At 36.4% G+C, this 15,483-nt stretch overlaps 1 protein-coding gene across 3 annotated transcripts in view; it reads right to left on the bottom strand.

Annotated features, from left to right (window-relative positions):
- LOC111052522 overlaps positions 1–15,483 on the bottom strand; it is an 87,383-nt gene that overhangs the window by 31,069 nt on the left and 40,831 nt on the right. For all 3 annotated transcript variants that reach the window (XR_005571066.1, XM_039425878.1, XM_039425879.1), the window contains 5 exons: positions 4,848–4,961; positions 4,464–4,581; positions 4,035–4,166; positions 1,634–1,709; positions 959–1,110 (listed from right to left, as the gene is read on the bottom strand). Coding sequence is in view for 2 of the 3 variants with exons in the window: in XM_039425878.1 (XP_039281812.1) it covers positions 959–1,110; positions 1,634–1,709; positions 4,035–4,166; positions 4,464–4,581; positions 4,848–4,961 (592 nt within the window). In the remaining variant the exon portion in view is untranslated. The remainder of the gene's footprint in view (positions 1–958; positions 1,111–1,633; positions 1,710–4,034; positions 4,167–4,463; positions 4,582–4,847; positions 4,962–15,483) is intronic.

The raw sequence follows: 15,483 nt of genomic DNA, 5'->3' as shown, positions 1-15,483 counted from the left end.
CTCGTTGTAAACTATGTTGAATATTTATTTTCATCTTTTTATATTTAGACCATCTGAATTGAGAATTTTAAATTGTATGATGATTCTTGTTCCGAAAAATGTGATCGTGCGTGAAAGACTAACCATCATTTTTTTGACTATAAAATATTACCTGAATTCGGGAAACAAATTAGCATAAGGATTGCCTTATTATTTCTCTTCCAATGATATTTACAATTTGTCATTACTACAAATAAGAATTAAGAGCAATACAATCAATAACAATAGGACAAAAAATAATAAATTGAGAGTCTACACATAGAAATGTGTTAATATGAGACTCCAATTATTTTTAAACGTTCTGCACTTAGAAAGTTCAGTTCCTAGATAAACACAACCCAAAACCTCCAGTCAAAATTAAAACTAGTAAACAGGACAGAATAAAAAAGAATTATGTCAGTTGAATCATTATTAATGGAATTTATATCATTTAACATAATTTTTATTGGTTTTCCACAGAGAGATTCCTGATTTTCCCAGGGCAGAAAAAGCACTTTTGTTGTGTACATATTTCTTGCGTAAAAATGTACACATTTTTCCTCCACCTACATTTATAAAAATATTTTTTTGAAATTTCCATTCATAGTAGGCTACAAAGCTTGTTCTAATTTCAAACCTGAAACTAATGATACTAGTATATTTTCGTTAAAGAACGACTATTATCGATAGTCTATTATCAGCGCTACTACCATCCTACCTATCTCCGAAACCGGACTATGACACAGACATAAATCAATAGAGTTGATTCCCAGTGTTATTTAAATGTAGTTAGGTTTACTTGCTGAGGTTAAAGGTGGTACTTAAGTATTGTTCCAGATAGTAAAGTAAGATATTATAAAAAAACAGAATTATGTAATTTTGATTATTTATTCATTATTTATCAGATTGTAGGTTAAAGAAAAATAGCATGGTAACTGACCACACTGTCTTTCATCTCATGTATGACTTCGTCGAGTTTCTCCTGCATGCTCTCAATGTTGAGCAGCTGCATCACTTCTTGGATATGTTGCATCGAAACTCTTACCACTCGACAATGAGTCGCCGTTTTTATATTGTAGATGGATTTCAAACCTGACAAAATATTATACTTCTATTATTTATTGGTTAAGACTAATACAATATTAAAGGAAGAAAAATTTGGCATTCGTTCAGTGTATTATTTACTCTTCATTCATTCTTTATTTCAACAAATATCATTCTCAAAATGATTGGGAGGGAAGGAATTATGTGAATCTTCTGCTTTTCATGGATTTTTAAAAAATATAATTATAGATAATCGAAATATATTTACATTAGGTTCAAATATTCTGTTCATACCTAGGTTAGTATGTTAGGTCCAAGTACATTATTTACATGAATGAATTCAACTAAAAGAAGCAAAAAAGAGATCAATGAAACATTTGATTCAGGAGAGGTTGATGGCAATGCTGAAAAACGCCATAAGATGTCAACACATTGAATAAATCTAATAAATTCTGAACCCATAATTTTCACTATCACTATGAGCTAACGGTGATATTGAAGATTAAACAGGAAGTTAGAACTACTCAATAATAAGATTGAAGAAATTGATAACAATTCTATTGAAGCTTACCCATCAACATTTCGAATAGATTGAAAAACTGCATTGCACGTATTGTTCTCACAACTCTATTCTTTCCATCAATCATCTGAAAATACCGCAAACATTGTAGGAAAACAACTTTTATTCTATTAAAAACCGTCCTCCTATTCTCTTTGTTGTCAATATTTGCATTTGCTAAAGTGTTCATGGTATTAGAAGATTGATATTGATTGTTGTTTGATAAGAATAAGAATAAGAATGATTTTTTATTCCTTTAGTGAATACAAACAATGCTATCGGAAACGTCAAAATATACATTATAAATACATCATAATAAAATAACAGAATAATAGAATAAAAGTTTCATTCCATTCAGGACCCAAACAATACTATTGGAAACCTCTATTTAAGGTTTCCTCCATATATGTCAATAAAACAATAATATCAAGAATAAAATAATCCAACGTACATAATGTATAATTTAAATATAAACACATAAAAATATGAAATACTACAGAGTACTATCACGTATGTTTTCCAAAAAATGATTCTCTACTGGCAGCTGGAGGAAATCAGAAAGCGAGTATAGTGGGAACTGTAAGAGAAGGTTTTCAAGTTTTTGTCGGAATACTGTTAAAGGCAAGTTTCTGGCTGAGTCTGGCAGAATATTAAAAAGTTTCAAGGATACATGATTAGGACTAGTTAATACTTTTTCAGTCTTGTGTAAGGTACATCTATTTTTGTCTTATTTCGTGTATTATGGCTGTGGATGTCAACTCTGCATCTATATGATCCTATATCCTTCTTTACTTGAAGTAGGAGTTTGAAAGCTACCATACTGTAAACTGTCATAACTTTTTCCTTTATAAATAATGGCCTGCAATGCTCCAAATACGCTGCACCTGATATAATTCTTATAGCCTTTTTCTGTAGTAAGAACACTCTTTGCACATCCGGGGCACAACCCCACAAGACCAATCCGTACATAAAGACACTCTGAAAAAAGCGAAATAGCACATTCTTAAATAGTGTACGGGTACACAATCCCTGAGCCTTCGAAGAAGGTATATAACCCTACTAAGTTTGGAGCAGACACTTTCTATATGAGGTATCCATGTGAGTTTATAATCTAGTGTAATGCCAAGAAGCTTAGCCCTTTTTGCACTCTGACTGATTTGTCTCAAACCAAGCACTAGCTTCTGGGTCTTGGTTGTATTCAAAAATAGACGGTTTGCCCTAAACCAGGCTTCTGCCTCGCCCTGACATCTGGACATCTTTTGTTCAAGAGCACTGAGATCCACATCAGCAGTAACTAATGATGAATCATCAGCATAGCATACCACCTTGGATCGAATGCTAAACCCAATATCGTTCATCATAACCAGAAAAAGTAGAGGCCCAAGAATGGACCACTGAGGAACGCCATGTGGTACAGCAATTGGCTTGGAAAACTCTGAGTTAACACATACTGTCTGGATACGACCCTGTAAATAAGATTCTAATAGTTTAAGAGCATTGTTTTGGATACCAAGAAATTCTAATTTACTTAATAAAATGTTGTGATCCACCACATCAAATCCTTTAGTCAAATCGAAAAGAACCAATCCTGTGTGCTTCTTATCATTAAAACCATTCTCAATGTCAGCCACAATGGCACTAACAGCATCAATAGTTGACCAACCTTTCCTAAATCCGTACTGAGTTTCACTGAACAAACTATTTGATTCAAAGAATTCATATAGTTGTGAGGCAATAATGTATTCAAATATCTTACTAAAGATGGGTGGTACCGATATTGGCCTAAAGTTTTCTGGTGAGTCTTTGTCCCCCCTCTTGTATATGGGCACTGTTCTAGAATGCTTGAGTGATGATGGAAAAACTGATTCTCTGATACAGGCATTAAAACAAGATGTTAATGACTGTAAAATAAATTCAATGACTTGTTTTATGAAGGAGCTGGAAAGGGAATAAATATCTTTGCTAGTGGAGGTCTTCATTCTAGAAACTATGTAAGAGACTTGATTGTCAAGTTTTTCGACAGTTGTCTTTTACCTTGTCGATTAAGATGGAGTCCGTGTCTTGTGCGATGAGATCGCTGAAGGAAGATGTTGACATCATAATAGCGAATTTGCAGATCCATTGATTATATTAGATTCTTCAATTTTCGAAGAAGATATTCTTTTCAGCGAGATTTTCTTTATTATTAATTTCTATATCCTTTCTATAATTCATATATTTTGGTAATATCTATAATGGAATAAATATTACAATAAATAATAATGGTATAGTGAGGTTTCTTATCTTTCTTATCTTTGTTTTCTTATCTTTTTCCACTGCCATTATAACGTGGACCTCACTATAGTGGGACACACTCTTTAGATATGTATGAGCATGTGCATTACTCTTTATATGTGTAGGTACTTATACTTACAGAACAGTTGCCTTCTTCAATGATATAGAACTCTTTGACTGTGCTGCCAGAGTAGGCTACTACTTCATTGGGGGGAATTGTGTAGATATCAACAAGCAGCGCCAATTTGTCCAACACGTCATCTCCCATACTCTGATAAAAGAAAAAACAGTTCCTAAATGAAATAAATAATAAATAGATATTGATAAATCGAAGAATATCCATACTGGTTAGAGTGGTTGCGACAGTTTCCAATCGTTTTATCCATTACTAAGATTTTTCCTAAGAAGGAATTCCAATTAAAACTGTATTTAGATCATACAAATATTGACATTTTTTGTGGTATTTGAATCTTTGAAATTACAAAAATTTGTCAAGGTTTGATCTCGGATTTTGAGCCACCTTCTACACGAGTGAGCGTATTCGAATTTAATATCAATTTTTACTTACCGCAAGGAATGGTATACTTTTGAGCTCCTTGGACAAGTGTTCAATTCTGAGCGAAGTGTATAAACGAACAGGCAGATCCCACATCATTGGCTTTTCTTTCAGTACTGAATAGCCTTTCCTAGTAATAACATATTTGACAATGATTAATAATCAGATGAAGAAAAATACAAAATACCGATTAAAAAGCCACATAAAAGAGATGAAAGCTCTTAAACACATATTGTAAAACAAGTGAGAGAAGAGGATAATTAAGAGGAAAAGATTGACAAGAAAATTGAGGGTGTGAAAAGGAGATAAAGGAAAAAAGGGAAAAGAGTATTGTGGAAGATACAAAGCGTATTTGAATAGGGGGTAATAATATAAAAACACAATTTAACTACTAACCTGTGTTGCCATTGTAGATGCATAAATTTGAAAATTCTTTGCTTCAAGGCCGGTGGAATTTTATTGTTGTCCAGAATTCTTGTCATCACAGCTATGAACTGCAGAAATTCAATTCTGTAAAAAAGTTAATATATGAATTTTAATTGATATAGTGTGGATTAATTAATTATTATTGTTGTGAGAAGAGCACAAAATGAGTTTTTCGAAGCATTTGCAAATCACATATCGTACGAAGACACATCCAGTGTCAATCAGTGTCATAAAGGGCCTTGTTCTTCTACTGTTTCTTGTTATTGTTTTTATTTTTCTCTTCTTTATTATCCGGCTACTTCTTTCTATTCCTCTGCCCCTCCTATTCAGCCTAGTTTCTTCTTATTCTTTGTCTCTCCCCACTATGACTTTACAGCGTTGGGGTAGCCTTGACCCAGTTCTTCCATACCCGTCTGTCAATCGCCATCCTTCTCATCTCCGGAACAGTCTTCCCTCTTCTCCTTCCAATCTCCTCAATTCTGTCCTCATATGAGTACCTCGGTCGTTCTACACTTCTCCTTCCCTGCACTCTCACACTCACAAACTGTTTCGCTTTTCTACTGTCATCCATCCGCTATATATGTCCATACCATTTAAGCTGCCTCATTTCAATCCTCTCACTTATTACATCTCTCATGCCAACTTCCTCTCTTATTCTGGTGTTTCGTATTCTATCCCTTTTTGTCTTCCCCAATGTTTTTCTATGACATTTGTAACGTCCTTTTGGGGTTACATGTGCCCAGCTGGCATTAGACGGTAGAGCAAATGAGATTTGAATATTTTTTATATTTTTGCGCCTGTTGAAATAAAAATACCATGTGGTTCTTACCAGCTCTTCAAGGAGCTTATATAAAATTCTGCTATCAGTTGCTGCAAACTGCTGCCGCTTTATCAATCTGCAATCCTTACCGCTGCTCTGATTGACTCCACAATTATAGTTGCTGAAGATATAGATAAATATAACGGTTCTAAATATTGCACAAGACAATATGGTATCGACACCAATCCAACTCGCTACCATCTGACAAAGGGGTCAGCAGTGTGAGATAATACCGAGCGTGATCGAAGACGGTATTATTAGAATTCCTTATACTTTCTATTGATTTGTAGTACTGCTTCGACTTAATTCTATGACCCTGTGTTTCAGTCAATTCAATTTCAGTAATTATGTTGAACCATTTAAACAAATCTTGAGAACGTAATATTTCTGAAGATTTAACGATCAATGCTGTATATCACTGATTTATCCAGCACATTCGATGAAGAATATAGTTGGTTGATAATTTTATTAATTTGTCAATAACGATAAAATATGCTACCTAGTACAAGATTGGTCATGCATGAAGACAGGATTATAAATGAAAGGTACACCATTCAACAAATAAAATATATAATTTACACAAATATAGATACAATGAACAATAATAAAATATGAAACAATTAATAAATATGAAAACAATATGAGGAAGTATGCAAGAAGAAAATATCATAGATAGAGCTCACTTAAAAAACGTACTATGTTTACTAGCATCGATTAAATAATTCTCGTATTTTTCCCATCAGCATATTATTATATCTACTTGTATGGCTCAATCTGTCGACTTGCTTTTGCTTGTCGAATAAAATTCATAATTCCGCATTCCAAAAATATCAAAAATTAAATATATTCAACTCTCAGGGTTTGAGTTCGGCCGTCAGTGGAATTTAGATAAAATAAATTATCTTAGGAACTTTGAGCTTCTGGTAATTCTTTTAAATGATACTGATATTAAAAAATACTAAATGAGCATTATATAATAAATTAATTCTGTGAATACCCTACTTAAACATTTAGTTCTCATCAATGTTCTTAATAAGACTTTCCCTTTGTTAGATGTATGCACTACTTTCATTTGTTTTCAGTTGTATCTTTGTTCGGTTCGTCATTTTTGAATCTGGCGCGCTTCCAGTGCCAACTTAATGTGTTTCCCCTTATTTTTTCCCCGGTCGTAAGTTCGTCACGCATTTATTGCTTTTGCGTCTTGTATTATTATCGTCTGACTCTTTAATCATTTTATGGTCATTGCGATTGTACTTTTTTAATCTCTTTCAAGACTTTCTGTGAAGTTTTGAGTCTATTGCGTTGTGTTTTTCTTGTCATTTCCTGTTAGTTCCACATCGTTCCGCATCCGCCCTTTTGGTTGTAGGATGCTTCACTCGTTGACAATATGGCCGTTCTGTAGCGTCTTTCTCCATAAGTCACAGTCACCAAAATTTCTGAGTTTCCCGTACTTTTCACATTTTACCAATGGCTGGTTTTAAATCTTGTTACGTTAATCATATTCGACGTTTTGAGTCATAAATCCTTAATTTCTCTTCGTTATTTATTGAAATAGCTCAATATTTCAATTTGTGCACCGCGTCCTCGTGGACAACTTTTACTCAAAGTGTGTTTTCTCCGCATTGGCCGTTTCCTTTGGCAAAACTCAGACTTCCTCCTAAGCACGGCAGCTTAGGATAACTTCTACGAGGAATTCGTTCCCAGTTCAAGCTGTTCTGGATCGTCTTCTATTCTCTTGTCAGTCTTGGTCTTACCACGCTGTCATCTCTCGGGGGGCCTTCAACCTTAGAAGGTTCCGTTGATAGTACTCTGCTGCTTCAACATCTCTACTGTGCACTCACAGTATTCGTCGTAGAAGGTCGTCTGGAGTTCAACTTCATCGGGTGTTCAATCCATTTGAACACATACTTGGTGGACATCCATGTTCACAAGTCTACAAGTCGAGGCTGGTCGCACTTTGTCCTCTCCTGGGCATTCCTACTTCTTCAATTCAACATGTCTCAAGCTGAGTAATTTTATATTTTATCCTCAATTTCATTTTGTATTTTTTTAGGCTACTTTGTCATAATCTCCCGTTTAATGTGTGTTATTACTGGATTCACAATTAATCGTTCAATATATTTGAAACATCGCATTTTGAAGCTTCACCTTTGCTTCATATTTTGAACAGCAATTTTCATTGCAAATTCAATTTTTACATAACCTTACCTTGAAGCCACAGCGCTTCAGTGAACTTTTCAGTTTTTCCTAATTATGTTTATTGTATTATAAGCATTCTAAGTATTGCTTTACTAGTTTTGATACAAGCCATTACAAATTTGGACTTGTCATTGCATCGCTCTTCAGCGTATATTTCTTTTGTGTAATCTGTTTTGTTTACATTTCCATTTACATAACCTACTTTGTTTTACAACGTTTTATTTGCTAGCCTATGTGTAACCTTGCTACAGATCTTTTCCTATTGCAGTTATTACAATAATTAGCCCTTGCTATTATTATTATCTTTATTCAAGTCACATTTTTACTAGTTTTGAATCTACTGACTTAGTAATTTGATTAAGTTGCTACCGCAATATAGCGTTCAAATAATTGTGCTATTGTTCTGATGTGTGTAATAATTATGTATTGATGAGCTTTCTACCAATTTTAGACAGCACTAAATAATTTTCATTTTTACCAACATTTTTGTCAACTTATGTTTTCTACGATTGAGACGTTTCAAGTCTTTATCTCGATTTATTCAAGACTCAAATCGATCTAATCAATTCAAGCATTTTGTTAGCATCTTGCGCATACCCTGTTTTACATATCATCCTATATTGTATTATTCTTTTTGTTGTACTAATTAACCTTTGTATTTACAGCTAATGTTCTCTGTAGATATTTTGTATACCTATTGAATTATCAAATTGTTTTGTCTTTACGAATTTGGTCTAGTATCTAAATTAAATTTTCATAAAGCAATTCACCCCTTTGAAAATTATATTTTCTTAATAATTCATGGTCAATTTGAGTAGTAGGCATTAAAATAACTTTGCAATTTATCTAATTTCATACAATTATTTTAAAGTCAATTTTGTATTTGAGATACATCAAATTCTCTTTTTTCTGCTTTTGTGCTTATGTGCCCATCTGAAATCTAGTTACAGCAACTGCTGTTTTTGTTCATATAAATTTTTTACTATTTTCTGTTGTTTATTAAATTGAATATTGTTAACCAATCTTTTCATTTGGTGTCTTACCCTTTTTTCTTAGCTACTATCAGAGTTACCATTTTGCCTCCAAGCTGCAATCAGTCTTGCAAGCACAGTGGTTACTCATCTCGGATATGTGGAATTTCGTCCATGCAAGTAATAAGACTTATTTATTTCCTACTCATCATTTTTATTCATTCGGCTCATTGCCACACAAATAAGATACAGTCCACTAATTTCTCTTGGACAAATTCTTCATGTTTTTGGTCCTCCGGGCCGGATGATCTCAGTGATCTTTGGAGGCCATCCTCATATTTCCATTTGTAAAGTCCCATTTCACTTTCACTGGACAATCAGTAATTGCTGAAATTTTTATCGATGCCAAATGATTGGATCTCTTGTGTATTTTTTAAATGTCTGTGTATTGTGTTAAACTTACTTAGGATTAACGCACTGTGTATTCTGGTTTTCATGCTATTGCTGCAATTGCCGAGCGCACTGCTACGTACTGGCACAACATTGCAACCACCTGTTTGACTCACCACACCGCACTGCGCACAAGCTGGCCCAAGTCTTGCCGCTCAATCGCTCTTTGTTGCACCCAAGATCAACGAACCTGCTACTGTTCTATGTGACAAGAACATTTTTGCGCACAGCTATTACTGTGGATGGTGCTCAGGTTGTATTATAAATTTATATTTGTAATTAGTATTTTTCAATATGTCGTCCAAGTCAAAAGCAAGTACAAAACCAAAATCCATGGTTCAACAATGGATTGGTGTAGCTAGAGAAATTGTGCGAATTCATAGCGAGTATATGAATGCAATCATTAGAAACACTGATGATTTTCAAAAATTGTTAACCGTAAGATCTCGCCTATCTAAATTAGAAGAGCTCTATGATAATTGTTTCTTTCAAATCGATCATGAATCTATCGATCATGACGCTCATGTATCTTGTATGCAAAAGTTCACTGAAGTTGTAGCTAAACTTACTATTACTTGTGAATCTTTCGAAAGTCAGCAACAGATGCTACAGCATCAAACTTGTGACAACCAAATCTTATCTCATGACATATCACAAGATATGCCCGTACAAGATTTGCACATAAATAATCAAATGACATATCCTAATGTGTCTCAGCAAACAGCTGTTGGTAATCAACCAGTAGTGAGAAATCCCACTCATAATCAAATGTCACCTTCAGTGGCTGAAGTCAATCAACCTCAACCTCAATCACCACCTCATTATACTCGGCAGCCCGATTTTCAATTTCAGGGTTTTAAACTCCCAGAGATTCCGCTCCCCAGTTTCGGAGGAGATTTTGAGCGTTGGTTAGAATTTTGTTCATCATTCTCGGCTATAGTTGCTGATAACGTTTCTGTGTCACCTAGTGTAAAGTTTCAATACTTAAAGCAAGCCCTCAGTGGTGAAGCTCTTAACCGTATTTTGAACGTTCCACATGGAAATTTTGACTTAGCTTGGACTTTGCTTAAGCAGCGTTATGACAACCCTCGCTTAATAGCAGACACTCATGTTGCTGCTATCTTAACGCCACCTGCTCTGAATTCAAATTCAGCTCCCTCTTGGAGAAATTTCATTGACCATCTCAAAACAAACATTCATGCTTTAGAGTCAATCAATTTAGAAGTTGATATCAAAAGTTTACTTTACATGTATATTTTTACTTCTCGTTTTGATGCTCGCACATTGAGAGATTGGGAAAGACACATCTCATTAGTTGCTGTTCCCTCAATGGAAAATCTATGGAGTTTCATGGAAGCTCAACATAAAGTAGTGCAAGCCGTTTCTTCAAGTACTGCAAGCAACTCAAAGGAATTTCATAAATCTGTTATTAATAATGGCAACAATGCTAAGGCAATGCATTCCACAAGTAAGCCTGCTGCTCAGCAGCAATTCAATAACAATAATAGGTTTAAATCTAATCAATTTCAGAAAAGTGTTGCTTGTTTGTTTTGCAAAGAAACAAGTCATAACGTTTTCAGCTGTCCATCATTGCTCAAGCTGGCTCCCAGTGCTCGTGGAGAAGCTGTCAAGAGAAAGTCACTCTGTTTCAATTGTTTGAAGCCCTATGCTTTTGGACATTCCTGTCTAGGTGCCTGTCGTCAATGCGGTAGGAAGCACCACACTCTGCTGCATGAAGGTTCCTTCAATGCCAACGTAGGAAATGGTAATAATGCTGTTTCAAATAGTATTCAATCTAGTCCTGTGCAACCTGTGTTAGGTTCCTGCGCATGTTCAACAATTAACTCGCCGTCGACATCGAGGTCTTCAAGAGAAGTTGACAGTCACCAGACTAGCAGTTATCAACCTGCCACTAGCACATACCCAATCAGTGACTTAGGTTGCTCAGGCAGTTCGCATCAGTCTTCCGCTCATACGGATCCAGTTTTTAAAGCATCCAACAATCATATTGCAATTTATTCCAGTTGTTCTGCTTTCAGCAACAACAATCAGAGGTCTTCTCTTTCTATTATGCCTACTGCTGAAGTTATGGTTTTGGACTCGACAGGTCAACCCGTTTTGTGCCGCGCATTATTGGATACAGGCAGTGATTCTTGCTTAATAGCTGGACACTTAGCTACTCGCCTAGGACTTCCTATGTTGCACAAAGATATCATGATTCACACTGTTTCCAGTACTCCCGTAAAATCCACTGTTGTGCATTCAGTAACTGTCAAGTCGACAGACCAAAGTTGGTCCACCACAGAGGAATTTTTAGTTGTGAACAAAATCTCTTTAAATTTGCCAGCATCCAAATTGGATCTCTCAGAATTTCAAATTCCTACTACAATCAAATTGGCAGATCCTCATTTTGATCAACCCAAGGGAATTGATATTCTTCTTAATGTGTCAGTTTTTGCATCCATCATGACTGGTGGACAAATCAAGGTCGATCCATGTTGTCCCATCATTCAAAACACACGACTAGGTTGGATAGTGTTTGGTAAATTGAAACTTTCTCAGCCTATTTGCAGCCCCAATCATGCAAATTCGAACTTTGTCTCTAGTTTTGAAATTTCTAATCAATTGGAAAAATTCTGGAAAACTGAAGAGCTCACTCCGATTGCACCCCTAACTGCTGAAGAAGTCAAGGTTGAAAAACATTACAATGAAACCACAATGCGTTTAGAAGATGGTCGATTTATGGTCACCCTTCCACGTAAGGATAATTTTTTCACTTTAGGGCAATCCGAATTTCAAGCGCGAAAGCGATTCAGTTCATTAGAAAAACGACTTTCCACTCAACCTGAGTTGAAATCTCAATATGTGGAATTCATGCGCGAATATCAAGAATTGAATCATATGACTCTGGTTGATCCCCCATCTGATCATGAAAAGGTGTACTACATTCCCCACCACGCAGTTTTCAAGCCGGACTCAACCACCACCAAATTAAGAGTAGTCTTTGATGCCAGTGCTAAAACGAATTCTGGAGTGTCGCTCAATGAGCTCCTGTTCAAAGGGCCCACAGTTCAACCAGACTTGTTTGATATCGTGTTACGTTTTCGTATGCATAAAATTGCTTTCACAGCTGATATAGCTAAGATGTACCGTCAAGTTCTTCTTCAGTCTTCTGATAGAAATTTTCATAGAATCTTTTGGCGAGATGATCCGTCATTGCCGCTACAACAATTTCAGTTGAACACCATTACTTATGGTACCGCTCCTGCTGCATTTCTTGCTACGCGCACTTTGAATAAGCTTGCGGAATTAGAGACTAGTCCCGATTCTCCGGTCTATCAATCCGTTCACCAGGATTTCTACATTGATGATTGTATCACGGGCGGACCTGATGTCAAAACAGCTATTTCACTTGCTCAACAATTAATTCTCTTACTTCAAAGCGGAGGTTTTGAATTAAGAAAGTTCATGTCTTGCTCATCTGAGCTCTTAGCATCAATTCCATCTCATTTAGTTGAAACTTCAGTCATCAAGCCCGTCTCTGAAGCTGATGGAAGTATTACAAAAGCATTAGGTCTAATGTGGAATTCCAGTTTGGATGAATTGTCCATTGCATCAAACGTTTCTAAAGATTTGCAAAAATCGTCTTTCACCAAACGTGAAATACTTTCAGTAGTAGCTAGTATTTATGATCCGCTTGGTCTTGTAAGTCCTGTAGTTGTTCTTCCCAAAATTTTTCTACAAAAATTGTGGTTGCTGAAATTAGACTGGGATGAAAAGCTTCCTACCGATTTGTTAAAAGAATGGCTCAATATTTTCCATCAATTACCTGATGTGCCGCAAATTTCAATTCCTCGTTGTGTTCTCAGTGTACATGCAAATTCAGCCATTGAACTGCATGGTTTTTCAGACGCCAGTTCCACCGCTTTTGGCGCTTGCGTTTATGCTCGATCTGTCTCAGATAACATACAAACTCGTTTGATATGTTCGAAATCACGTGTAGCTCCACTCAAAATACTTTCCATTCCTAAGTTGGAACTTCAGGCCGCTTTATTGTTAGCGCGTCTCATAAATCGAGTTGTCAAAGCTTTTAACTTACTTGGTATATCAATTTCAAATGTATTTCTCTGGTCTGATTCCACTGCAGTATGCAACTGGATACGTGCTATACCCGATAGAAAAGATGTATTCGTAGCTGTCCGCGTTGCTGAAATTCAAGAGACTACATCCTTTTGTACATGGAATCACGTACGCACTTCAAATAACCCAGCCGATGTAATCTCAAGGGGTTTGACGCCAGCAGAGCTTGCTAAAAATAACCTATGGTGGCATGGTCCTTCCTGGTTAGCCAAGCCCTCAGATCATTGGGATTCATTTTCTTCAAATGTTGCTGTGTCCAATGTTGCTAACATTGCAATTGTCAATGAGGTTTCAGTGTCAGTATTTTCAAAATTATTTTCTCGATTATCTAACCCTTTCAAATTAATACGAGTTGTAGCCTACAGTTTGCGTTTTATTCACAATGTTCGGCATTCTAGCACACGTTGTTTTGGTGAATTGTCTGTAGCTGAAATTCAGGAGGCAGAACTTCATGTCTTGAAAATTGTTCAGCAGGAATCCTTTGGTCCTGAACTTCATCAATTGCGAGCGAAAACCGAGTTGGATTCTCGCAATAATTTGCATTCACTTTCGCCGTTTTTGCATGTTGACAATTTGCTCAGAGTCGGTGGTAGACTTGTGCATGCTGATGTACCCTTTGACTTTCAACATCAGATATTGCTCCCATGTAAGCACAAATTCACTAAGGCATTAGTAATAGCCACTCATCAACGTTTGTGTCATGCTGGTGTACAAGCTACTATGGCTTCGCTTAGACAGCGATTCTGGATCCCATCTACTAGACGTGTAGTCAAAAGTATTCTACGCTCCTGTGTCAAATGTTTCCGTTTTTCTCATGTCAAAGCTGAACAGATTATGGGACAACTCCCTGCAGTTCGTGTGAATATTGGTTCACCTTTTCTAAATGTAGGCGTCGATTACATGGGACCTCTTACCTTGCGTTTAGGCGGCCCTAAGTCTCGCACATTTGCTAAAGCTCATATAGCTTTATTTGTTTGCATGGTCACACGTGCCGTACATCTTGAAGTGGTCACAGAATTGTCTACCAAGGCCTTTCTTGCCGCGCTTACTCGTTTCGTTTCAATCCGTGGTATTCCTAATTCAATATATTCCGATAATGGCACTGCCTTTGCAGGTGCTAACAGTGAGCTTCAAGAGCTATACAAATTTCTTGCTGATTCGCAAAATCAACGTGTTCTTCAAACCGCAGCCACTAGTTGGCGGATACAATGGAATTTCATCCCGCCTCGTGCTCCCCACTTCGGAGGTTTGTGGGAATGCTCCATTAAGAGTTTCAAAAGTATTTTTAAAATTATCACTATCAATCAAATACTTAATTTTGAAGAGATGTATACCCTCAGTGCTCAGATTGGTGCTATTTTGAACTCTAGGCCCATCGTTCCGCTTTCAGAAGATCCGCATGATTTGGCGTATCTTTCACCAGGTCACTTCCTAATTGGTCGTCCCCTAAATGCACTTCCTACAAAACAACCTAAAACCAACCACATAAATCATCTTGCTCGTTGGCAAAGGATTGCGGACTTAAACCGTCAACTTTGGGATCGCTGGTCACAGGAGTATCTTGTTACGTTGCAACAAAAGCAAAAATGGACATCGTCGTCAGACAACATTGTCGTCGGCACGCTGGTGCTGCTCAAAGATCCAGGTGCCCCTCCCGCGGTCTGGAAATTAGGTCGAATCACTGAGGTGATTAAAGGTGTGGAGAACAAAGTTAGAGTTGTCATGGTCTTTACTGAAGCTGGTACTTATAAGCGTGCAATCTCCAGCATCGCTCCATTTCCATTGGACGAAGAGTCTGAAAGTATCGCATCCATCTAACATATTTTATTTTTCATCTGTTGTGCAATTCCTTGAATTTCCCAACGGGCCCACTCTATGTTAGATGTATGCACTACTTTCATTTGTTTTCAGTTGTATCTTTGTTTGGTTCGTCATTTTTGAATCTGGCGCGCTTCCAGTGCCAACTTAATGTGTTTCCCCTTATTTTTTCCCCGGTCGTAAGTTCGTCACGCATTTATTGCTTCTG

Source organism: Nilaparvata lugens, chromosome 4 (assembly GCF_014356525.2).
Source record: "Nilaparvata lugens isolate BPH chromosome 4, ASM1435652v1, whole genome shotgun sequence".
NCBI classification, from domain to species: Eukaryota; Metazoa; Arthropoda; class Insecta; order Hemiptera; family Delphacidae; genus Nilaparvata; species Nilaparvata lugens.
The sequence above is the reverse complement of the archived record's forward strand: the minus strand, read 5'-3'. Positions and strand labels throughout refer to the sequence as shown.